General features: G+C 39.0%; 1 protein-coding gene across 1 annotated transcript in view; it reads left to right on the forward strand.

Moving 5' to 3' along the window:
• Nucleotides 1-24,627, forward strand: part of IFIH1 (interferon induced with helicase C domain 1) — a 61,199-nt gene that overhangs the window by 4,622 nt on the left and 31,950 nt on the right. The window contains exons 2-3 of the mRNA XM_081095329.1: nt 2,892-3,051; nt 10,265-10,411. Coding sequence (XP_080951455.1) covers nt 2,892-3,051; nt 10,265-10,411 — 307 coding nt within the window. The remainder of the gene's footprint in view (nt 1-2,891; nt 3,052-10,264; nt 10,412-24,627) is intronic.

The raw sequence follows: 24,627 nt of genomic DNA on the forward strand, positions 1-24,627 counted from the left end.
GGCTGGCTGGACCCCACCCATGCATGAATTAGTACACCGGGCCTCTAGTTCTATTATAATGATCCATAAAGTGACTCTTGTACTTATTGCTTAGTCACCAATATTCAGAACAGTATCTAGTATAACCTAGACATTCTTTCACTATTTGTTGGAAGAATAAACACTGATCAACACTGCAACATAAGCTCCATAAAAACAGACCTTTGTTAGCCACCAATCTTTTCTCTATCATGGCATCTTTGTGCCAGTCTATAAATTTAAACCAAATCGATGTATAAGTAAATCAGTTACATAAGTTTGTTTGGGTAGTCACTGCACACAAAGTTAAATCTAAGACCATTTTCAGGAGCTGTGATATATGGGTAGGAGGGACAAGTGTATGGAGATTGAAATCCTGTTGCAGCTTCAAAGCTAAATATTTGCCTCCCAAGAATTTCAGCAATCATCATGTGGAATCTAATATCTTTACTGGGTTTTAGGAGAACAGATTAAGTTTTTAAAAAATGGGTGGTTACTTCAACAGGTATTGATTTTTTTCTAGCACCCCAAAGGGGGATATTCCTTAAAAACTCAGAGTCTTTTTTTAAAAAAATATATTTCATTGATTTTTTACAGAGAGGAAGGGAGAGGGATAGAGAGTTAGAAACATCCATGAGAGAGAAACATCCATCAGCTGCCTCCTGCACACCCCCTACTGGGGATGTGCCGCAACCAAGGTACATGCCCTTGACCAGAATCGAACCTGGGACTCTTCAGTCCACAGGCCGACGCTCTAGCCACAGAGCCAAACTGGTCAGGGCAAAAAACAACTCAGAGTCTTGATGAAGCTGACAAAATTGCACAGGTATTATATGTAGCTCTACATTCAAATGATAAAAATACGTATAGGAAATAATGGCATAAGAATCCTTAAATGCCTAAGCTGAGTAAGGGCAAAACAAGTTTGACAAATGTAATTTTATGGTAAAAATCAACTCATTAACAGTTAAAGAAAATTTAGTGGACATAAAATGCTTAGGTTTTTAATCAAAGTATTTATTACAGTGCCTGACTTGTTTTTAGAGAAATTCTTTGTGATTAAATTACTTAATAATAATAATGAGACTACAAACACCTTCGAAGACAAAGAATTTTTATTAGGAGATTAATGAAGTTAGAGGAAAAGGTAAGAAATAAGCAATAATCTGCTTAGAAAATGCTGTGGGAGAGATGAACTGAAATCACCTACAATTTATGAAATTCAAGTAAGCATTTTAAACCTTCTTGCCAGAAAATGAACATAAAATTAGAGACAACTATTGCCTATAATTATAGTACAGGAAGATAGCATTGAAGTCAATTGCTGGGATCCACTTCTACCTCAGCCATTTAATTAGCTGTGTATTCCTGGGGAGGTAACTGGACTTCTCTGCACCTTGGATTTTTTTAATCTGTAAAATGGGTTAATATTGTTATACTCTTTAGGGTTGCTGGGTTAATATATACAAAGCCTTTATAACAGCACTAGAGTCCCGGTGCACGAATTCGTGCATGGGTAGGGTCCCTCAGCCTGGCTGGTGATCGGGGCGTCTCGCCCAGTCCCGGGGCCGATGGGGACCAGCCAGCCAGGGAGGTACAGTGGGAGGGCTCCAGGGCATGTCACAACCCAGGCATGTGCCCTTGACCGGAATTAAACCTGGGACCCTTCAGTCCGCAGGCCAATGCTCTATCCACTGAGCCAAACCAGCTTTTTAAACAATTTCCTAGCCTTACCTGATTTGGCTCAGTGGATAGCGTGTCAGCCTGCGGACTGAAGGGTCCCGGGTTTAATTCCGGTCAAAGGCATGTACCTCAGTTGCAGGCTCCTCCTCAGCCTGGGCCCTGGTCGGGGCACATGTAGGCGGCGAGCAATCGAGTGTTTCTCTCACATTGATATTTCTCTCTGTCTTTCCCTCTCCCACTCCCTCTAAAAAGCAATGACAAAATATCCTCAAGTGAGGATTAAAAAAGAATTTTTTTTCTAGTTTCCCAGAATAGACAAAAACAAATCAGAATTTTGGGGAGTAGATCAGGTGATTCCAAGCTCCCCAGGTGATTCTAGTGCGACAAGGATGGAGAATGCCTGACATTTCTTTTTAGTTGCTTCAGTTTACACATACAGGAACTGAGGTCCCGGAGAGATAAAGTACCTTGCCTAAGGGCACAGCAAGCCGATGATGTCCTGTCTGATCGTTTTTCTGGTCGAAATGTGGCTTGTATTACTCTTTTCTCCAAATGTTTGGTGCTATATTACGAACTGGGGAGATGCACTGTGATAATCATTTCATAAATGATCCACATTTAGAAAGATTTACTTAGATTAAAGGGGACATTTAATAAAAGCTAAGGTTTGTAACAAATAGATGTAGAAATAATTCTGCTCCCTATTTCAAAAAAAGGGGGAGGGATATAGAAATAAAATGTTCTGATAATATGAAATAAATACCAATTTAAGAAAAATATTATGGTAATGATAAATATTGCAAATAGTAAGTAGGCAAGAATATGTGATGATGGTAATGACTTCATAGATGGTGATAGTCAAGAAACAGAAGTTGGATAAGAAATGTTTTGTTTCCCATTTGCAGATTCTATGAGTTAAAAGGAAAAATCAAGTCCTAGAAATACAGACAGAAATTGATGCAAACAGACGTAAAATGGCTAGAGATTAAAGGCCCTTTCTTTTGCACCTCTTACTCAGAATAACTGAGGTGAAATATTTACTGCTACAAGTGGCCCTGCTGTTTTAGTGTTGGAAATAGGGCTTTATTTATACTTATGCTTACTTGCTCGATTTTTCTAAAGGTAGTTCCTTTTTAAATTCATTCAGAGGATGTTTGATCTTTTTTAATTCTGCTTTTCTCTTAAAACAGATTTCTGCTGCAGAAAAAAATGGGAACGAGGCAGGTGTGAGAGAGCTACTGAGAAGGATTGTGCAGAAAGAAAACTGGTTTTCTGCGTTTGTGACTGTTCTGAGGCAAACAGAGAACGAAGCGCTTGCCCAGGAGTTAACAGGCACCGACAGCAATGCAGGTACATCTTGTTCTACGGGGGGAAGAGTTTGCACATTTTGCCTGGTGGTTGAGAGTTTAATGAAGCTTGTAGACAAAAGGCCAAACACTAAGATACTTAGAATCGAAATTGCAAAACTGAAAAGGATTTGAGAGATCATCTCTTTTATCCTCTTTATGAATGAGGAAACTGCTCTCTAGGAAAAGATTAATTTACAAAGTCAGCAAAATGGTTGAGAATATTGGCAGCTGACTCCCAGTCCAATACTCTTTCCACTAGCCATCTTATTTGAGAAATGAGGCAATTGCCTGAAATTTTATTGAGACATTTTTAACATTGAACAGACACACATAAATGGGAAGAAAGTGTTTTGATGGTATTACAATTCTGCCGCACAGTCTCCTGGATATTTATATACATTTTAAAGGAATTTAATAAATATTTGATAAAAGGTCGGTCATAACAACATATTTCAATATCACTTCATGTGAGTTTTTAAAATTATTCAATTATAATAACAAAAGTTAACATTATATAGCATTTCATATGTATTATTTGTAAAACTTAAACTGCCATATATTTTTCAGAGTACATACCCTATGTTTTCAAAAAATATATGTAAGACAAATTGAAAGTTAATTGGTAGTAACTTATATAACTGACTTAGAACCACTTCAAGCTCATATCAACTCATTCAGTCATTCAGTCAGCCATTCAACTAACACTTCGTGAGTGCCAAGGAAGAGCCAGACACTGTTGTAGGGCTAGGGCATGACTTCAAAGAGACATACAAATTCCCTACCCCCATATACCACACTTTCTAATGGAATAAGATACCCAGTAAACTATTTTCTAAGTTATCTATGCAAAATAAAAATATAGTTACTAAATTATTAACAGTATGTTATATGTTTATATTATATTAAGTAAATAGCTTAATACTGCCCAGTGGTTTGAAATACACACACACAGATATACATATACATAAAGATGTACCTGGTATATATATCTGTATCTATCTATCTGCATATATAACGAGAGACAGAGAAGGAGAAAATAACAATATTTTTACTATGAGGTATTAAAAAGCTCTAAATGTTTGGGGGTAAGTTCTTTTATCTTCACCCCAATGCTTTGCAGTGTCATATGTTCAAGAATGCCACAAAATGCAAATCTCAAGAGGCCTTGCAGCTTTCCCTTCTGTCCTGAACTATTGAAGGAGTAAGTGGTGGGGAGGGTGCTTGCTCAGTCAAACTTAGTCAATCCAGCTTTCAAAATCCAGGCAGTAACTCCATGATCTGTCCCCAAGCAGGATCCAGGGTTTCTACTGGCATTGCTTCTGTTTCCACAGCAAAGCTTAACTGTGTCAAAAGTTCTTCTCAGCCCTGGATGGTGTGGCTCGGTTCATTGAGCAGTCTCCTGTGCACCAAAGGGTTGCTGGTTTGATTCTGGGTTGGGGCACATGCCCAGGTTTCAGGCTTGATCCCTAGTAGGGGGTGTGCAGGAAGCAGCCCATGAATGTTTCTCTCTCATATCAGTGTTTCTTTCTCTCTCTGCCTCTCCCTTATTCTCTCTCTAGGATCAATGGAAGCATATTTGAAAAAAGAAATATTAGGTGGAATATTATATTCCACCTAATATTCACATACCTTCCTCGTTTCTGTCCTCATTATATGCAATAACCTTGTCTTGATGCTTCTTTCAGAATGACTTGGGGACTAGTTTATCCAGATGCTCTCTGCTCATGTGTATATCCTGGCTGGCCAGGCCAAACATTTGATACAAGGGGAGAGTCCTTGTGAAAAGAAAAACAGTGACACCGATTCACCCTTCTATCCCTCCCAGGGCCCATGGCAGGGTCCTGGGATTTCTCTCTCTTTCGACCAAAGGGAATGATGATGGATGTTGACTCAGGTATGTGGGCTCTCATGAGGGCACATACCTAGAAGTGGGATTACTGGGTTAGATGGAAGTTCCATTTTTAATTTTTTGAAGAAACACCATACTGTTTGCCACAGTGGCTGCACCAGTCTGCATTCCCACCAGCAGTGCCCGAGGGTTCTTTTTTCTCTGCATCCTCTCCAGCTCTTGTTGTTTGTTGATTTGTTGATGATAGCCAGTCTGACAGGTGTGAGATAGTACCTCATTGTTGTTTTGATTTGCATCTCTCAGATGATTAATGACTTTGAGCATGTTTTCATATGTCTCTTGGCTTTCTGTATGTCCTCTTTGGAAAAGTGTCTATTTAGGTCCTTTGACCATTTTTCTGATTGGATTGTTTATCTTCTTTTTGTTAAGTTGTATGAGTTCCCTATAAATTTTGGAGATTAAACCCTTATCAAAGATAACATTGGCAAATATGTTTTCCCAAGCTGTGGGCTTTCTTGTTTTGTTGATGGTTTCCTTTGCTGTGCAGAAGCTTTTTATTTTGATGTAGTCCCATTTGTTTATTTTCTCCTTAGTTTCCATTGCTCTAGGAGCTATATCAGTAAAGATATTTGCTGGGGTCCAACCCCAGCAGGTCCAGGGGTCCCCAAAGGTGTGGACGGAGTCGGCGAAGAAGGAAGGAATGACACGGAGACAGCGTTCAGTTGATCAGCAGCCTAGCCAGGGTCTCCAGCCAAGTTCTGTTCTGGATCTTCAGAGAGGTTCTGCTTAGGATCTCCAGCCAGGTTCTGTGTCCATGTTCTCTTGCTAGGTTCTGTCGCCAGTTTCTAGTCAGGTTCTCTTGCCATGTTCTATAGTCAGGTTCAGTCCAGGATCTTTTGCCATGTTCTCTCGCTATGTTCTGTCTCTAGGTTCTGTTGCCAGTTTCTGTCCAGGATCTTTTGCCATGTTCTCTCGCTAGGTTCTGTCTCTAGGTTCTGTTGCCAGTTTCTGTCCAGGATCTTTTGCCATGTTCTCTCCAGTGAAGTTCTTCTGTCTCTAGGTTCTATGTAGGTTCTGTCTTCTAAGTTCTGTCTTCTTACATCTGTATTTATACCAGTTGATTCCAATCCTATCAATCTCTATTCCAAAGGTTAGGGCGTTTCTTATCTCCATTCCAGGGAGTAAAGATTATGTAGCTTAAGCATGATTGTTTGTAGTTAAAGTGATTAATTACCCTCCTGGCACTTAGTTAAGAGGTTTTATTCCCTCCCTAACTTCAGGGGAAAATCCCTACCTGGGGAAACAACCTTTCTCAGAGAGGTGACCTTGGTTAAAACACATAGTGCCAAGAAGGTGAGCAAACATATCAAGAACAGTATGCCATATATGCCAGGTCCCTTGAAACAGCAAGGATGGACCGGCTCCCGGCAGATATTGCCATGACAAATGTCTGCTATTTTGTTGCCTATGGCTTCTTCTAAGATTTTTGTGGTTTCCCATCTTACGTTTAAGTCTTTTATTTAGAAAACAGAAACATCAATCAGAAAGGATATATGCACCCCTATGTTCATAGCAGCACAATTTACAATAGCTAAGATTTGGAAACAGCCTAAGTGCCCATCGGCAGATGAGTAGATTAGAAACTATGGTACATCTACACAATGGAATACTACACTGCTGTAATAAAGAATGAATTCTTACCATTCGCAACAGCATGGATGGACCTGGAGAGCATTTTGCTAAGTGAAATAAGCCAGTCAGAGAAAGATAAATATCAAATGATCTCACTTATTTGTGGACTATAATGAATATCAGAAACTGATAAACAAAAATGGATGCAGAGACAAAGAAGCATTGAATAAACTGTCAAATTTCAGCGGGAAGGCTGGGAAGGGTTGGGGGGGTGGGGGTAAGTGATCAACCGAAGGACTTGTATGCATGCATATAAGCATAACCAATGCACACAGACACTGGGGGCGGGGGAGTGAGGGCATGTGCCGGGGGGGGGGGGGGACCAGGGGGAGGTGAATGGGGGGAAAAGAAGACATATGTGCTACTATTTGTAACACTTTAAACAATAAAAAACAAAACAAACAATAAAAAGCTCTTCAGTAGACAGTAAAAAGAGAAAAAAGTCTATGATCTGGTGTAGTAAATTTGCCAGTGTTGGAAAAGTATAACCCATGAGCCAAATCGAGACTGCCACCTGGTTTAAAAAAAACATTTCTTCTCAATCAGAAGCATCTTTACTTTGCTTCAGTTCTCTGGAGAGGCCTCAGTTGCAACATCAAGATTACGGTTTTTTGCACTTATATGTTACAGCCCAGCCATTGTTTCCATAGCATATCTCCAAGGCCAGTTTTCTAAATCTAGAGGTACTTCCAGCCGAAGCTACATACAATGATGGCGCCAAATTTTTCCTGCACACCTCATGGATGAGCTGGACGCCAGGCCAGACTCCCCCATCTCATGATGAGTTTCCTTTCAAGACCCCATGCAAACACCTCCATTCAGGACAAACATTCTAGGACTTAAACTTCAAAAGGAAATGACTAGTTTGGTTTTCACTCCCAGGGAAATTTTGGCCTCAGTGTATCAAAGGGTATTAGAAAGGGCAGCCTTTAAAAATCACAAAAGGCCTTCTCATATCCATCCCCCAGTTGTGTTCAGTGACGTAATTGTTTAGGAAAGGGTCTAAAAGATTTGCTACAAAGTGTCTTCTAGATTTCTCCAGACATGGACAGCATGTCTGGCAATATTTCTTGCTAAGATCTTTTTTTAAATTCTACTTTACAAAGTGCCTTGTTAGAAGTTTAACATAATTTTTCAAATTATAGTTCTTTGAACAATAACAGTCTATGGAGAGTATGTATAGTAAATCTCACGTAATGCCTGTGTTAAACACACCTCATCACTTCCACCTAATATTCACATACCTCCCTCGTTTCTGTCCTCATTATATGCAATAACCTTGTCTTGATGCTTCTTTCAGAATGACTTGGGGACTAGTTTATCCAGATTCTCTCTGCTCATGTGTATATATCCTGGCTGGCCAGGCCAAACATTTGATACAAGGGGAGAGTCCTTGTGAAAAGAAAAACAGTGACACCAATTCACCCTTCTATCCCTCCCTGGGCCCATGGCAGGGTCCTGGGATTTCTCTCTCTTTCGACCAAAGGGAATGATGATGGATGTTGACTCAGGTATGCGGGCTCTCATGAGGGCAGGGAGAGAAGAGACCTGGATCTCTAAGCTTCTTTTCAAAGGTCAAATGGCAAGTGCCGATCTCTGTCTGGGGCTCAGCATTCCTCTGCGCCCCCGCCAGCTCATTCCAAACAAGTGGGACTGAATTTTTATTTCTTAAGGAAATCTAATCAGCAGACCAGGAATTTCAGTGTTGTTTGCTGAACAGTACATCTTATCATGGAAATCTAAGCATTTTCCTAGTAGGTCTTACTGACCAGAAAGTTAGCTGTGATTATTCTTGTGGTAGGAGCGGCTATGGACTGGATTCATATGCTGAAGCCCTAACTCCCAATGAGACTGTATCAGGATATAGGGTTTTTAAGGAGATAATTAAAGTTAAATGAGGTAAAAATGGCGGGCCCTAATCCAATAATACTGTGGCCTTATAAGAAGAAGAAGAGATATTTTCTTTTTCTCCTCCTCCTCCTCCTCCTCTTCCTCCTCCTCCTCCTCCTCCTTCTCCTCTTCCTCTTTCTCCTTCTTCTCTCTCTCTCTCAATCTCTCTCTCTCTTTCTCTCCCTCTCCACTCCCCCCCCCCCATGTGATGACATAGTAAGAAGGTGACCTTTTGCAACCTAAATAAAGAGCAAGAGCTCTCACCAGACACCAACTTTGCTAGCACATTGATCTTAGACTTCCAATCCACAGAACTGTGAGAAAATGAAATTCTGTTGCTCAAGACACTCAGTCTATAACATTTTGTTATGGTGGCCTAGGCTCTGAATCCTTATGCTTACTGAGCTCTTGTTCCTTTACGTCCCTGAATGTGTGACTTTGGCCAGGTACTTGCCCTCTCCATGCCTCAGTTTACTTCTCTGTGAAATGGGGATAATAATGTTGCTTATTTATTAGGGTTATTTTGAGAATTAAATTATTTAACCTATGCAAAGTGCTTATATAGTAAGCCCCAAACAATTGACTGTTATGATTATAAACTACAAACATAGTTAATATGTAGCTGCATACATTGTCAAGTTGTCTGGCCAAAGACAAAGTCCAAAGACACAACAGTTTTTCAGGAAATTCTTTATACACATGACTCATTTGCCCCTTATTTTGTAAGATGACCTAATCCAAAATGATACTTAAATTTTTTCTTTATGGGATCAGTCTTCTCTGACAGATTGCAGCTTCAGAAGGACAGAAAATCTTGTTGTTTTTTTTTTGTAAACAAATAGTCCCTTAAGAAAATGCTCAATATATGTGGGTTGAAGGAAGCAAGGCCAGACTGGGGAAATAAAGGAAAGAAGAAATAAAGGATGTAGAATATTTTATTGAATTTTTAAAAATCCCCAGAAATTCAGAATACATGCATTCAGGCTGACATTAAAGCATATGTACATCTCCCGTAAAACACACAGTGAGGGAACAAAATGGCAAGAGCACAAGCTAAAGAAAAACCACCACCCAATTTGCATTTCATTAATTCAGCCTTAAATGTGGCTTTGCATCCCTGAATACGTGGCTTACTTCCTAAAGGTGATGATCGGATAGGAAATCGTCACACACCTTTCCTGTGACTAGAATAATATCATGTTGTCTTTTTAGGCAAAATTTGATCATTGCAAAGAATTACTCATTATGACCGTATTAATAATAAAAATACTGTGTCAGAACAAAAAACACATCCCAAGCCTTTCAAAACATGAAGGTACTGAAGTACATTTGGGCAAATCTCTAAGAGAAACCCCAACTTGGTTTTCAGAGTAACAATAACAGGCATTTATAGTGTATAAAAGCTCACCATGGTAATACAATTTTTTAAAATATTTTTCTTTATTGATTAAGGTATTACATATGTGTCCTTATCCCCCCATCCCCCCCATCCCCCACTCATGCCCTCACTCCCCTGGTGTCTGTGCCCATTGTTTAGGCTTATATGCATGCATACAGTCCTTTGGTTGATCTCTCCCCCTTACCCCCACCCTCCCCTACCTTCCCTCTGAGGTTTGATGGTCTGAAATATTCTGATTAGAATCTCAAGGTATTGAGGTATATTCAATTAAATCTCTATTAGGAACCCCCCATTTCATTGTCAAAATAGCAGTAATGGCCTTTTGTACACGGCATGAAAACTTGCATTGCGCTATGCTTTACATTCTAATGCTTTTATTCATAGGAAGTGAGAATTCATCACAAGAAGACAGTCCTGAAGATAAAGAGCCACTTCTTTTAGCCACAGATCAGTCAAGTCCAGAGAAAGATGCCTGGGACATTCAAAGCAATTCAGTGGAATCATCTTTTACGGATTCTTCCGTAGTCTCAGGTACTTGGAACACATACGTGCTTTTTGTACACTAATGACTACATCACAAAAACCCATCGGGGCATCGATGACATCGGGGTCTGTTAAGCAGAGGGATAAAATTTGGGCTTTTGGGGCCTTGTGAACATTTTTATTAAAATAATATTTTTAGAAGAGTATAAATTAGAATAATTCCTCTTGGTGGCTAAAAATGTTTTCAAAACTAATGCAATATTAATATGTTATGAATATGAACACATTTGGTTCTAATTTTACTTTCTAAGACATCTGCAGGCCTTTTGATGTGATAAATATCATAAGCATGTCCCATATTTTCATGGTTTTCAATGTTCTTTCAAATACATTCTAGTCATGTGCCACATAAGGACGTTTTGGTCAGTGACAGACCGCACGTAGGACTGTGGTCTCACTATATCATAATGGAGCGGAAACACACCTATTGCCTTGTGACGTCTTAGTCCTAGCTGTGTACGGTGGTAGTGCAATGCGCGGCTCAGGTGCTTGTGATGATGCTCTTGGAAACAAAAAGCTGCCAGTCATCTGAAGGTGTAACATTCGCAATTACGTACAGTACATAACAGGTTTTAAAAGGACTATGTGTCCTAGCCGGTTTGCCTCAGAGGATAGAGTGCTGGCCTATGGACTGAAGCATCCTGGGTTCGACTCCAGTCAAGGGCACATACCTGGTTGCAGGCTCGATCCCTGGCCCTGGTCTGGATGGTACTGGTCGGGATGCATGGGGAAGGCAACGGGTGGATGTGTCTCTCTCTCATATCTTCACATTGATGTTTCTCTCTCTCTACCTCTCCCCCTTCCTTCCACTCTCCCTAAAGCAGCGGTTCTCAACCTGTGGGTGGCCAACCTGTGGGTTGCAACCCCTTTAGGGGTCGAATGACCCTTCCACACGGGTCTCCTAAGACCATCGGAAAATACATATATAATTACATATTATTTTTGTGATTAATCACTATGCTTTAGTTATGTTCAATTTGTAACCATGAAAATACATCCTGCATATCAGATATTTACATTACGACTCATAACAGTAGCAACATTACAGTTATGAAGTAGCAACGAAAATAATTTTATGGTTGGGGGTCACCACAACATGAGGGACTGTATTAAAGGGTCGCGACATTAGGAAGGTTGAGAACCACTGCTTAAAGAATCAATGGGAAAAATATCCTTAGGTGAGGATAAAAACAAAACAAAACACGATTATGTTACTGTTTTACGTATTCACTGTCCTATACTTTTTATCATTATTTTAGAGTGTACTCTTTCTACTTGGAAATAAAACAGTTTGCTTTAAAACAGTATGCCGCGTTATCCTGGCAGTAGCCTCAGACATCTCATTTTACTGCATCTCTTGATTGCATCATTTCCCTTGTGCTTGATGTAATCTTCTGTTGTTTTGTACAGTAACATGCTGTGAAGGCTTGTAGTCTGTTGGCCATAGACTACACCATACAGCCTAGGTGTGCAGTAAGCGATCCCACCCAGATTTGTGTAAGTGAACTCTGTGATGTTCGCACAAAAACAAAACCACCTAAAGCCATTTCTCAGAACAAGTCCCATTTGTTGAGCAGCTTGTTGCATGCAAAGCTCTGATGATTAAGTAAGGCCATTACCTTTTCCCCTACTTTACAGACCAGGAAGTCTCTGAGCGGTTCGGCTGGATTGTAGCGTAAAACCAAGGCTGTAGAAAGGCAGATGAACAGGTGCTAGACTGGTGTTGGCTTGAACTGCAGTATCTAACAGTGTGAGCACTGATACCACCATATCCACCTTTGTATTTTTATTTATTTTGAGAGTATATTTATTAAAGCTGGAGACAGTGAAACAAGGAAGGGCTTAGGGTAGAAGTAGCAACAGGAGAGAGCCTAGCTCACGGAAAACTCAGAGAAAAGGAGGCCTTGGGGACAGGTTCAGGGGGTTAGTGAGGGATGAGGTGCCACTGCCCACCGCTCCCCTGGTTGCAAGTCTCCTGGGTTTAAGAGAGAAAAGTAAAGATGCAGGCCTCTGAGGGAAGAAAGGTGCGGGTATGCTCTCAGAGAGCATTCAAGTCCATCGTTTTTATATGAAACAACCCTGGAAGGATCAAATCAATTTAATTTTGTTCCTCTCCCTAATTTTTTCATGATAGAATTCTTCCCTCCTCCCCTACCTCCTCAAAAGGGTCATGTTCTATTTTCAAGAAATACGTAAAGTCTGTGGTATGCTGATACATTTTTAACAAGTAGCTCTCTGGGGAAAAGAAAAAAAGGCCTGATTGGCAGTGTATACCAATGTCCCTGGTGTAAATGCTCTCACTAAGGCTGATTTTAAGCCTCCATCATAACGTCACTGAGTACAAAGATGGGGAGAGATGCGCAGCAGCATACCATTATGTAAGATTCCCACCATACAGATGCAATAAGCTTAGATAATACAGTAAGATGATCAGGAATGGTGGGTTTTAAGTATTTATTGCCTTTGTTTTAATGTAATTTATTTAATTGTAAGTTTATGTAATTTAATTTTTTTAAAATGCTGTGCTTAACAGCTGGCTCACAAAATTTCTCAAAATTTAACAATTGGCTATTGTGAGCTGGTATTAAGCTGACCCTCGCATACCACTAGTAAAGTTTACTATTTTTGACTCAGAAAAGTAATATGGCTGCATTGCAGCAAATTTGAAAACATAGAAACATACAAAGAAAGTGGCCCATTCTCCTTCAGTATAGATCACTCTTAACAATTGGATGTGTAGCCTTCCGGTAGGTTTACACACCTGGATGTTTATATATAAGGACATTTCTCCTCTGTTCATTTGATGTTCTTCTACAGAATGACTTATAAAAACAGAATAATAATTGCATCTGGATGCATTAGAATGGATTATTTAATTATTGAACATTTAAGGTGCTTCCAAATTTCTACATTGTGAATAATGCTACAATAACTGTATTTATGTCTCAGTTTGATTTTTATAAACATATGACATAATTGAAATTTCTGGATCAAATGATTTCTACAATTTTTTTAAAATATATTTTATTGATTTTTCCACCGAGAGGAGGGGAGAGGGATAGAGAGTTAGAAACATCGATGAGAGAGAAACATCGATCAGCTGCCTCCTGCACTCCCCCCACTGGGGATGTGCCCGCAACCAAGGTACATGCCCTTGACTGGAATCGAACCCAGGACCCTTCAATCTGCAGGCTGACGCTCTATCCACTGAGCCAAACCGGTCAGGGCATGATTTCTACAATTTTAAGACATTTAATAATGTCAAATTTTACACCAGGAACTGGTATCAATTTACATGTCCTCCAACAATAGAGAGCGTACCTCTTGCCTTGAAATCTCTTCTATAAGAATGGGTAATATTTTCAAATATTTTATTATTTCAATTTGAATTTTTTAATTCCTAGTGAAAAACATGTTTACAAGTTCATTCTTTTTTGTTTGTTTTTGTTAATCACCTAACTGTTTTTCTAAGAGGTTCTTTATAATCTTGCTGGTTTATATGAACTACCTATAGCTATCCTTTGTCATGAGTAGTAGCGATTTTTTTTCTAGTTTGTCTGCTATTTAGGCTTGTACACGGTGCTTGCTTTTTCATGCAAGGCACCTGAAGTTTGAATGTCCACAGGAGTCAACTGGAGCAGGGGGTCTTGTTGAAATGCAGACTCTGATTCAGTAGGTCCTGTGTGGGACCTGGGATTCTGCCTTCCCCACTGGCTCCCAGCCCATGCTGCTCGGGCTGGTCCGGGACTACCCGTTAATCAGCGAGATTTCATGTGTAGAATGGCAAAGCTCTTACACCGGCACCTTAGAAGACTTTTCCTTTTCCATTTGAGCAGTTGCGCTTTCCTTCAGAAATCTTGATTCTGTAGGAATGGCAATACCCACTGTCTGACTTTGGGGTTTTCACCTTTTATTACATTTCCTTGATAGGCTACGTGACATCTTGGTGGGTTACTGGCTATTTTTTAAATTCACACTGGAAAGAATTGAAGACAGGATAGAGACTCGGACATGATCCTGCATCTCAAATAAGGGTTTTTCCTCAAAGATTGCCTAGTGCATCTCATCAGAGTGTGCCTGATGTGTGGAGGGTTCTGAGTCTCTAAGTGGACAAAGTTAAAAGCAAAACTTTTAAATATCTATTTCCTTAGAATTTAAAGCTACATCTTGTGGGGGGAAAATGGATCTTCATGATGACCATAGGGAGCAGAAAGGGTTATCTTTTGCTCTGGGGTTTCCTCCCTTCCTCTCTGCCCTTCACTGTTTCATTAGCAAATGTCTGTCATGTCCCAGGAAAGTAAATCCAGTGTGGGAATAACAGAAACTGGTTCTGCCCCTGGTGCTTTCAACTGATGGGCGTGTCGGGCGAACATTAGTCACTATATTAGCTGCATAGTAAGTGCTATGCAATACTACTGTAGTAAGTGCTGTGAAAGAAAAGTACAGACAATCAAAATCTATATAATCATCCAGCACGCATGGCTCAGTGGTTGAGCATCGACCTATGAACCAGGAGGTCACAGTTCCATTCCCGGTCAGGTTGCAGGCTTAATCCCCCGTGTGGGATGTGCAGGAGGCAGCTGATCAGTGATTCTCTCATTGTTGATGTTTCTATCTCTCCCTCCCTCCCCTTTCTTGTCTAAAATCAATGGAAAAAATATATATATATGTATATGCCTGAGAACATTTAAGAGTACAGTAAGATATACAGAAATCTGAGGACTCCATCCAGTACATGGACATTACCAATCTTCTAGTCTAGAAGATCCTTGTGATATAGATTTGGGAGCAGATTTATACTATGCTTTAGGGCATAGACACTGCTGCTGTGGATTAATCCAAGTGTCTGTTATTTTCTTGTTGCTCTACAGAACTAAAAGTACTGATGTAAATTACTTGTAAAATGCCAGTAACCCAAAGAAGTTATTGGAGTTCTGTTGATTGAATTTTATATTGCAAATTTACTATGAAAGGATTTTTGCCTACATTGGCATTCTTTGACAGAATTAACCATCAAAAAGTATATGAAAGCCTCCCATAGTCTCTAATATGCATTTGCATAATTGTGTTTTGTGTATCTTATTGATACTGATAATGTATAAACTTTATTTTTAATTCTAATATATTGTGTTAAGATTTTAAATACAGTTACCAAAATGGCATTGAAAGAAACTTTTTACTTAAGGTACACATCATCTGTACATATGAATTTTCATATGCAGAAAGAAAAAAATTGACTTGAATTATTTCCCAGTTCAAATGAAGACTTCTGTAATTTTATTTCTGAACCAGTTTCTAAAATATTTGTATAGTGCATACAAATGTTAATTATGTATGATTTTAATGCAAATATTCATCATATATTGTTTTTCTGGCTCCTTTTACTCCTTAATACATCTCATGGGTGAGACAGATTTGCCATTAAAAGCAGTGGCCTGTCCCAAGGTCAATTTTAGTTAATCTCCCCTTCATCCTAGGAGCAGTATATCAGAATTCCCCAGTAGGTCTGGAGGGTGACTTCATCAGGTCTCCGCGTTGGGGGCTGGCAGTTCTTCCTTCCTCCTTCCAACTGCTTCCCATTAAAACGGTGGTCAATAAAAGTTATTTCTTTTTCCAAGTTAGCACAATAATTTTGACTAGTTCTCAGACTAGTAGTAGGATTTTAATGCTGGGTGCTGTAGGTCTGCTTTCTGAAGTCACTGGTTATCTTATAACAAGAAGATATTGGAAACTTCGATGTTTCTCTAAACCACACTTCCCTAGAAAACATCGGTGGGGCATAAAGCCTACTGATGGGTGTGTCCTTTTTTTCTATTAAAACTATTTTACTTAGAGCAAGCACATACTTCTCTGGATTTTTAAAATTCTCTAAGTGTACAATCAAATCAATCACACAATCAGTTTTAGTTGTCTGCTAGTTTTGTTGCAAGTGAGTAGTTATGTTGCATCGATATTTTTATTATACTATTTTTTAAATTAAAGCTCTACACTAAAATAAAAGTGAAGTAAATGAGACGCACAACTAAAAAAAGTATTGTACTTGGAATAAGCTTACTGTCATGCGGAGTTTCCCAGAAACTTTATCATCCTATGTTGAATCTTCCTGTTGTCAAACTAGAAAATGCAAATACCCCAGATTGGCCAGCAGAGGGCGCTTTTACATTTATAACGAGACTGAAATTTCACTGTTCTAGTATAAGGTAACAGTATAATGTAACGGTGCCATGTGTGAATGTACGGTGCGCATGACTATGAATGCATGTGTATATTTTGATTTACATATTCGCTCACGTGAAGATTTTAAAATTCCACCCCAGCTAATGAGCTTACCAACCTGCTTGTTTTCAGACTTTAATACCTTCTTTTTCATATTCTCCCATATGTTCCACTCCTTAGGTTTATCCGGTGACATTATGCTTTGGAATATATTGTGGATATATTTTGCATAGATCATGTTCTGTAGGAGGGGTTTAAAAATTGACCTTTATAAAACAGCCTCCTTCTCCCTGGCCCAATCTGTTCCAGCACTTTTGTTGTTGTTGTTTTGTTTTGCCTTTTTATAGACCAAAGTCCAATCTTAGATTTGGCCTAAACTATTTTCTGTTAAAATGCCACAAAATTTATCCTTGCACTTGAGGACAAGAATAATGTTCTATAGCACTAACCTCTAGAAATTTAGAAATTCTTAGAATCTCTACCAATAAACACCATATAGCAGTTGGGAACTTAGTGGGAAAGAAAAGGGTGTGTCAGAATTGCCTATCCTATTGCAGCATTGGTTTGAATTAAGACAGTGCTCCTTTACTTCTATATTTTTCTAATTTTAGTTTCATTAATTATTGGACTGTTGAGGCAATCCGAAAGGCAGATAAGAATTTGAGCTGAGAGAAAGATGTTGATGTTGATATTGATGTTTTTTTTAAAGAAAAGTATAGGTTTTTATTTTATTTGAAACCTGTCATGGGCCATCTAGATCTGTTATATGACTTATAATTGCATAATAGCTCTAGGAGGTTTACCATTCTTATCTCAGAATTGAGGAGAAAGATATTTTGATGAAAAGAAATCTCCCTAGTGTTCAGCTAATACATGCTAGATTTATTTTCATGACACCCCTTTTATGGCCACAAACCTAATGTGTATTTTTTGTTTATTTGTGGGGGATTTTAGCAAATTTTAACAAAGATGGTGATTCTAGCATTAATTTTATTATTAGACCTTACCTTCTCTATTTTGGTGTGCGAATGAGGACTAGAAACTAGAGCAGTGGAAATAAAGTTCGTTGGTCAAGAACCAAGCACTGAGGTATTGGCTTCACCCTCAAAGTGTTTATAATCCAGTTCAAGAAAACAAGTTACAAGGCCCCAAAGAGAAATGGTAATCTATCTACAGCCAAATAGAACGTAAAGGATGAGGAGAGAAGACTTGCAAAAAAAAAAAAAAAGGAAGACAGAGAGAGCTTAGCAGAGGAGGAGTATGAGACATTCCGGCTGAGCCGTGAAGGTCCTGTGTTGGGTTTGTGAACAGAAGTGGCAGGCAGCATTTTAGCCTGCACAAACAACATGAACAAAAGTGCAGGTATAGCAGAGTGCAAAATGCGTTCAGCGTGGGAGATGCGGGTAATGGGGGAGGCTATGCCTGTGTGGGGGCAGGGAGTAAATGCATTAATACAGTTACATAATATATTTATTATATACAATAAGCATCGTTCTCCAGCTGTAATAAACACAGAAAAATCCTATAACAAAGTGTATTCAGGGGGACAGTTTGATTAGGGTGGGGAGGATTTGTGGAGGAGGGAGGTGGCAGAGGAGATTTCGAAGATCACTGAGAATTCAGGGGTTTCTCTATGATTTTTACAAATGCTTTTCTAAGGCAAAAGGATATGCTTTTATTTTTATTTGTTATTGAATTTATTGGGGTGACACTGGTTAATACAAATTCTATAATACATCATCTGTATATTGTATGGTGTGTTCATCACCCCAAGTCAAGTCTTCTTCCATCACAGTTTATCTCCCCATACCTCCTCCTCCTCCCCCCACCCTTTCCCCTCTGGTAATCACCATACTGCTGTATGTGTCTATGAGGCATTTGTTTGTTTGTTTAATCCCTACATCTTTTTCACCCAGCCTCACGGTCCCCTCCCCTCTGACAGCTGTCAGTCTGTTCTCCATGAGACTGTTTCTATTTTGTTTGTTAGTTTATTTTGTTCATTAGAGTCCACATATGAGTGAAATGATATGGTATTTGTCTTTCTCTGCCTGGCTTATTTTACTTAGCATAATGCTCTCCAGGTCCATCCATGTTGTTGGGTAAGATTTCCTTCTTTTTTATGGCTGAGGAGTATTCCATTATGTAAATGTACCACAGCTTAAAACAAAAAACAAAACAAAACAAAACAACAACAACAACAAAAACACTGTTAGCAGTTTATCATCATGCTCTGGCCGGTGCGGCTCAGTTGGTTGGAGCATCCTCACAAGTGCATCAAACAGTCGTCGGTTCCATTCCGGTCAGAGCACACACCCGCGTTGCATGTTCAGTCTCCTGTAGGGCTTGAACGGACATCGATGTTTCTCTCTCTTTCTCCCTCTCACTTCCTCTCTCTGAAAAATCATTTTTTTAAAAGTTTATCATTCATCATTTGAACAATTATAAAGTACTAGCATAAAGCATATGTGATTACCTGAGATGATGTTTGTAGGAAAGCCCTTAATTAGAGGAAAGTATCCTTTGAGGTGCTGGGAGTGGCTGATACCGGCTTGCAGGAGCCCAACAGGCACAGGACTCCCCAAGTCCACACAGTGACATCACCCCATGGCTTGAAATGAGCCGTGGTGGGAATACTTACACTGGAAATTGGCTAACAGTTTCAAATTGTGGCTTCCCCCCTCCTATATTAAGAGCCCGAATTCTGAACATTTACCGGGACACCCATAGATGTATCTCTCCACACACTTTCCTCATGAGTCTGTTTATGTCTGCTTAACTTGCACAGCTTCTCTTGCCTATCAGCTTAAGAACTTTGCAATTCATCTCCCACCTTGCCATCCCTAAACCTTGTTATTGCCAAGATTTGCTTGCCATGTGGTCATCTGACTCATCACTCATACCTGACTCTGCGCTAGGGCTTTGTGCCTGTGTTACTGACTGGCAGTGAATGAATGGGTTGTCCTAGTGGGTATGTTATCCTCACAACCCTGTACTTTAATAACTATTTAATAACTACCTTTCTATTTGAGACCCAACTCTAAAGGCTAAAGGGCATAGAGATACAATGTACGCCAATGTCCTCACACACAACTCAAATTTAATTCTGACTAGAACATTTCAGTGTATGAATTTTATAATTCCATAAACGGGAGCAAGGAGCTCCTCGGACAGCCATGCGGGCTAAGGTTCTAGGAGAGTTTTTTTGTATGTGTGTTTTTCTCTCTCTTTCTCTTTGGGAAACTCATTTCCTAGAAGCTTGGATCCAGGAGAGAATATGCAAGGTGGGTGGAGGTGGCTTCTCTCCATTCTGTGGGAACACATGTTCCCTGGCATGGAGAGCAAAATCTGACAGACCCAAATGTGAGCGTGTGTGTGTGTGTGTGTGTGTGTGTGTGCGCGCGCACGCGCTCACGCACACATCCATATACATGGAGCTAGCTGAAAATAAAAGTCATCTATTTCCTCTCAAAAAAGATTATGTCAAAAGAAAAAGAAATATGTATTATTAGTGGCAAGAAAGTTAAGCACACTCCAGAGGTCCATGCTGGCTCTGTGTGAGGGCCCCGGTGTGCACATGTTGGAAGCCTCAGGGGTGGTCTTGGACGGCTAGGCTGCGGGGTTAGGCAACTGGAGGGAAGTAGGAATGGCTAAGGACCTGAAGCTACTAACATGCATCGGAGGGTCAGAGCTAGGATAGATATAAAGTGACCGTGACAAGAGGAACTAGACTGTTTGCAGACCCGGCAGCACTGCCTCTCAGGAGAACGGGGTCTGCTGGTGACCTTCTTCCTGGGTGGGCACAGGGCCCCTTGCATGGCTTCCTGCTCTGATGCAAAACCGCCTCCCAACCAAGAGAATGCAGGATGGCCCGAGGCCAGCGGTAGGAGAGAAATAGTCTGTGGACTGAGAAGTGCATCCAGGCTGAAAACAGGAGGGGCGCCACCTGTAGGAATAGAAGTGAGAAGTAATTTGTATCTTACCTAATGAGACTTAGGTCTTAGGCTGAAAACACAATGTTCCTTATCAACAAATTGTTATAATAGCATTTTCCAGCAGAGGGCGGACTTTACATTGAAATAGCTCTAAAAAGACCTTCAATCAAGAGCTTTTCAATAGAATTTTTTTTTTTTTACCTCAAAATATTAGGTTTCTAAGTGGGTTTTAAATATTTTCAAAGTATTTAAGGTCCAGAGGATGTTAAATATGAAATTTATCAGATTCCAGTTAATATTTCTGCCTTATTAGTAATAAAAATGTTCAAGTTCTGCTTGCAAAGAAGCAGTTTTTCTTATGGCTTATGGACTGGTCGTAGACACTATCGCCGTAAGCAAAGCTGTTCTTTTTTGTGTTGTTTACAAAATTATTACAGAAAATCCCATCTTTTAACTGGATGAGTAACACTTTACTTCATTTCCATACAGTTTGATATGAATAACTGCTATTCTTTAACAGAAATAACCAGCATTTTCTGATCTGTTTCATAACTAGCTTTGGTATTTTTCCTAGAGGAAATAAGACCTACATAAAAGTTAACTAAATGTATTATGTAATAAAACTCAAATATTCAAAGCCTCTTCAAGCTGCAACTTCACAAGAATTTCAGATATTTCTCTTCATGATTTATTTCTTGATAAATTCTCACAATAAATGAGAAAGTAGAAACTACAATTTGTATTGCAAAATTTTTAAAAGGTTAAATCCCTTGTTAGCAGTGGCTGAGAGTAGATCTGGAGACCGATCTGTCTGACTCCACAGCATGTACTCTTTTCATGGCAACCCTCAGTCTCCAGTTGACTTGATTTTATCTGATCTGTTTTAAAATCATAGACACATGACTTTTTCCATTAGGACATCAGTTCAGATTGACATACTGTGAAAAGTACAGAGTGAAACAAGATATTTCTATATAGTCCATTGCAGGAATTCTTGGCTTATAAACTCAATAGGTTGGTTTAATTTTGGTATCACTTAAGCACTTTCTGGATCTGGCTTTTTGGTGTGTGTGTGTGTGTGTGCGCGTGCGCACGCACGTGTATGACATAACTTAAAAAAAAAATGAATACAGGAAGAAAATCAAATCTCTGGGGAAGATATTTTCAATGTTATAGAAGATACAATATGCTTTCTTCTATTATTAAAGTTATTTCCTAGAGTACTTATATTTCTATGAAATAAAAATATGTCAAGTGCATAAGCATTTGCAGTCTAGGAAACAGACTTATTTTTGTACTGAGAAAGTGGAAACATATATCCTTAAAATGACAAATGGACCTCTGATAGTCACCTTCACTTCCATATGATCTCTAGCAGAATTATTGCAATTAATTTTGTCAACAGGATACAAATATTCTTTTATTTGTGTGCAGAAAATAGTTTTAACATAAGTGTGGATATTTAAATGTAAAGTAAACAAAAGTCTATGGATGAAATCAGAAATATTAACAAAATAAAAAATCCAACTTTTCTTGCAAAGACAAGCTGTTTCAAGATTGATAGAAAATTTGACATTACAGTGAAAATGTCTAGATGCTTAAAAAACAACTTTACTTCACTTAGAAGTGTGGCTACAGGATTGTCTGCTTATTTACAAAGCGTCGCATAGCTTATCAGCCATGCCTAGTGTTGGGTAAAAGCATTGGGATACTGGACATAGAATCAGATAATGGGACTTCCAGCGCTGCCCTATTCTAGCTGTGTGATCTGAATCACTGATCGAACCTCTCTGAGCTGTGGTTTCTCACCTAGAACATGGAGGTGATAATGGGTATGTACCACAGAGGATGCTGAGAGTTTAAAATGTAATTTATATTACATCTGTGAAAGCACAAAGTTCAGTGACACATTGCAGATTTATTGATTAGATGAAAATAATCCAAATCGCAAACTTAATTAATCATACCCTATTTTGGGTAGAAGCTGTCTTTAATATTCACTAATTATTTGCATGCATTGCATTAAATAGGTATGCATGTTAGAACAAAGCTTGGGGAAAATCTTGACTATACACTTACATGGAGCAGGTTTAAGTTTATGGTTTAACTGTTAGTGATTAGAAAACAAAACAGAAATAAAATATAATTTCCATTTGGATTACACTTAGTTGGAAACTTAAAACTACAGTGTTAGATTGTAGATAATATTTATTAGTATTTATCCGTGTTTTGGGTATTGTTTTCAGGTCTCAGTACCATATTTAATACAGCATATGAAAAGCATGTCAAAATTAATTTTTTTTGTCTCTAAAATCTTGGTCTATACATCTAAGATTGGGAGTTAGCCTTGCAATGGTATTTTCCTCATCTCATTTTACACCTTGCCTTTTTCTTACAAATCACATTCTCTTTTCATCAGTACATCTGCCCAAAACACTGTTCTACTTGACAGCTCTATCCCGCACTCGCCTCTGAGCTCCTAACAAGGCATACCTCTGGGAATTGCAAAGTGCCATATTTAAAATCTCTCAGTGAGATGTACAGGTTTCCCCGTGTGATCATAAGGGATTCCTCAAATCCGAGTTTTAGAGCTAATCTACCACAACTGATAAGCACAGTATTTTCACATTAGTATATTTATGTTGTGCTAATGTACTTAAACAGTATGTGTGTCCATTGAGAATTTTTCTACAAATTTCTTAATAGCATTCTCTTAACTCTGAAGAGAGATACCTCACATATCTGATTGGCACCGGCTGTAATTCCGTTCTTTCCTAAGCTAAACAGACTTACCCGGGTTGCCAGGGGGAGGCCATAGATGTCACAGATGCCCAGTGAAATACTAGTCGGCAATAAAAAGGCACAAATTACTGATAGAGAGAACAACATGGATGCATCTCGAACTGCCTGCGCTAAGTTAAAGCCAAACATAAAGGCTACACATTCTATCAATCTATTTATATGATATTTTGGAAAGACAAAAGTATAGGGTCAGAAACCAAGTCAGTGACTGCCAGGGGACAGACGGCAGGAGGGAGCTGACTACGAAGGAGCGTGAGGGGTCTTTAAAGATGATGGAAAAATCTTGACTGTGATAGTGGTGATGAACTGTATACATTCGTCGGACTATATACCTAAAAAGAGTCACTTCCAGTGTGTACATATAATTGAAGACACCTGACTTAAATATATAGATGGCTAAAGTAAGAGAAGGTACCTGTAGTTTTAGAGAGTTTGTATATTGTCTCCTTCCAGAGAAGTTTTGTCGATAACATACTATGTGTATATTTTTCACCCATTTCTATTTCCAGCCCAAATGTGTGACACCCGGACCACTTTCAATGGATAAAGACTACATTAATATACATAATTTATTTAGTGCATTTAGCAGCTTTAGCATGAAATAATAGTTATCTAACAATTATAAGTATAATGAAATGTTATTAATTATAAGAACATTATTAAATGAAACTCTTGCCCTATTAGTATGCCAAATGCTTGAATTTTATTTCATTTTCCAATCATCAGAATTAAGCTAAAGTGCTCAGAGCTGACTGTACCTACATTATTGCATGACTATCCTGCCCGATGAGGGGAATTGTCCTAGCCTCATTTTAAATAGAGGAAGTCAGGCACAGAGCAACTGCAACAGCAGATGTCACAGATCCTTCGGAGTCCAAAGCCAACATTTGCGACCATCTTTCATTTATTGTTACCAGTTTAGCAATAGTTCTGATCCTGGAGGACTGGACTGCAAACATCCTTGGAAATAAACTGTAAGGAGGGAAGTCTTCCCTTGGAAAGATTTCCAAACAGAATTGATACTAAGCACTAAAAACAGAAAAGTGGGGTTAACACATGAATGCTGTGCCCTTGCCACTCTCACATTAACTGCAACCCATTCACAGAAGCATAGTTTCATTACAATAAAAAAAAAATTATTTGCCACCTCACATAAGCTCCAGTACAACTGCAGTGCCAAGCTTTAATGATATTCTTCCTGAGCCAATTGTTTTTAATATAGTACAATTATGTTTGTTACTGAACTGCTGTTTT

The sequence above is a fragment of the Myotis nattereri genome (genome assembly GCF_964212035.1).
Source record: "Myotis nattereri genome assembly, chromosome: 7".
NCBI classification, from domain to species: Eukaryota; Metazoa; Chordata; class Mammalia; order Chiroptera; family Vespertilionidae; genus Myotis; species Myotis nattereri.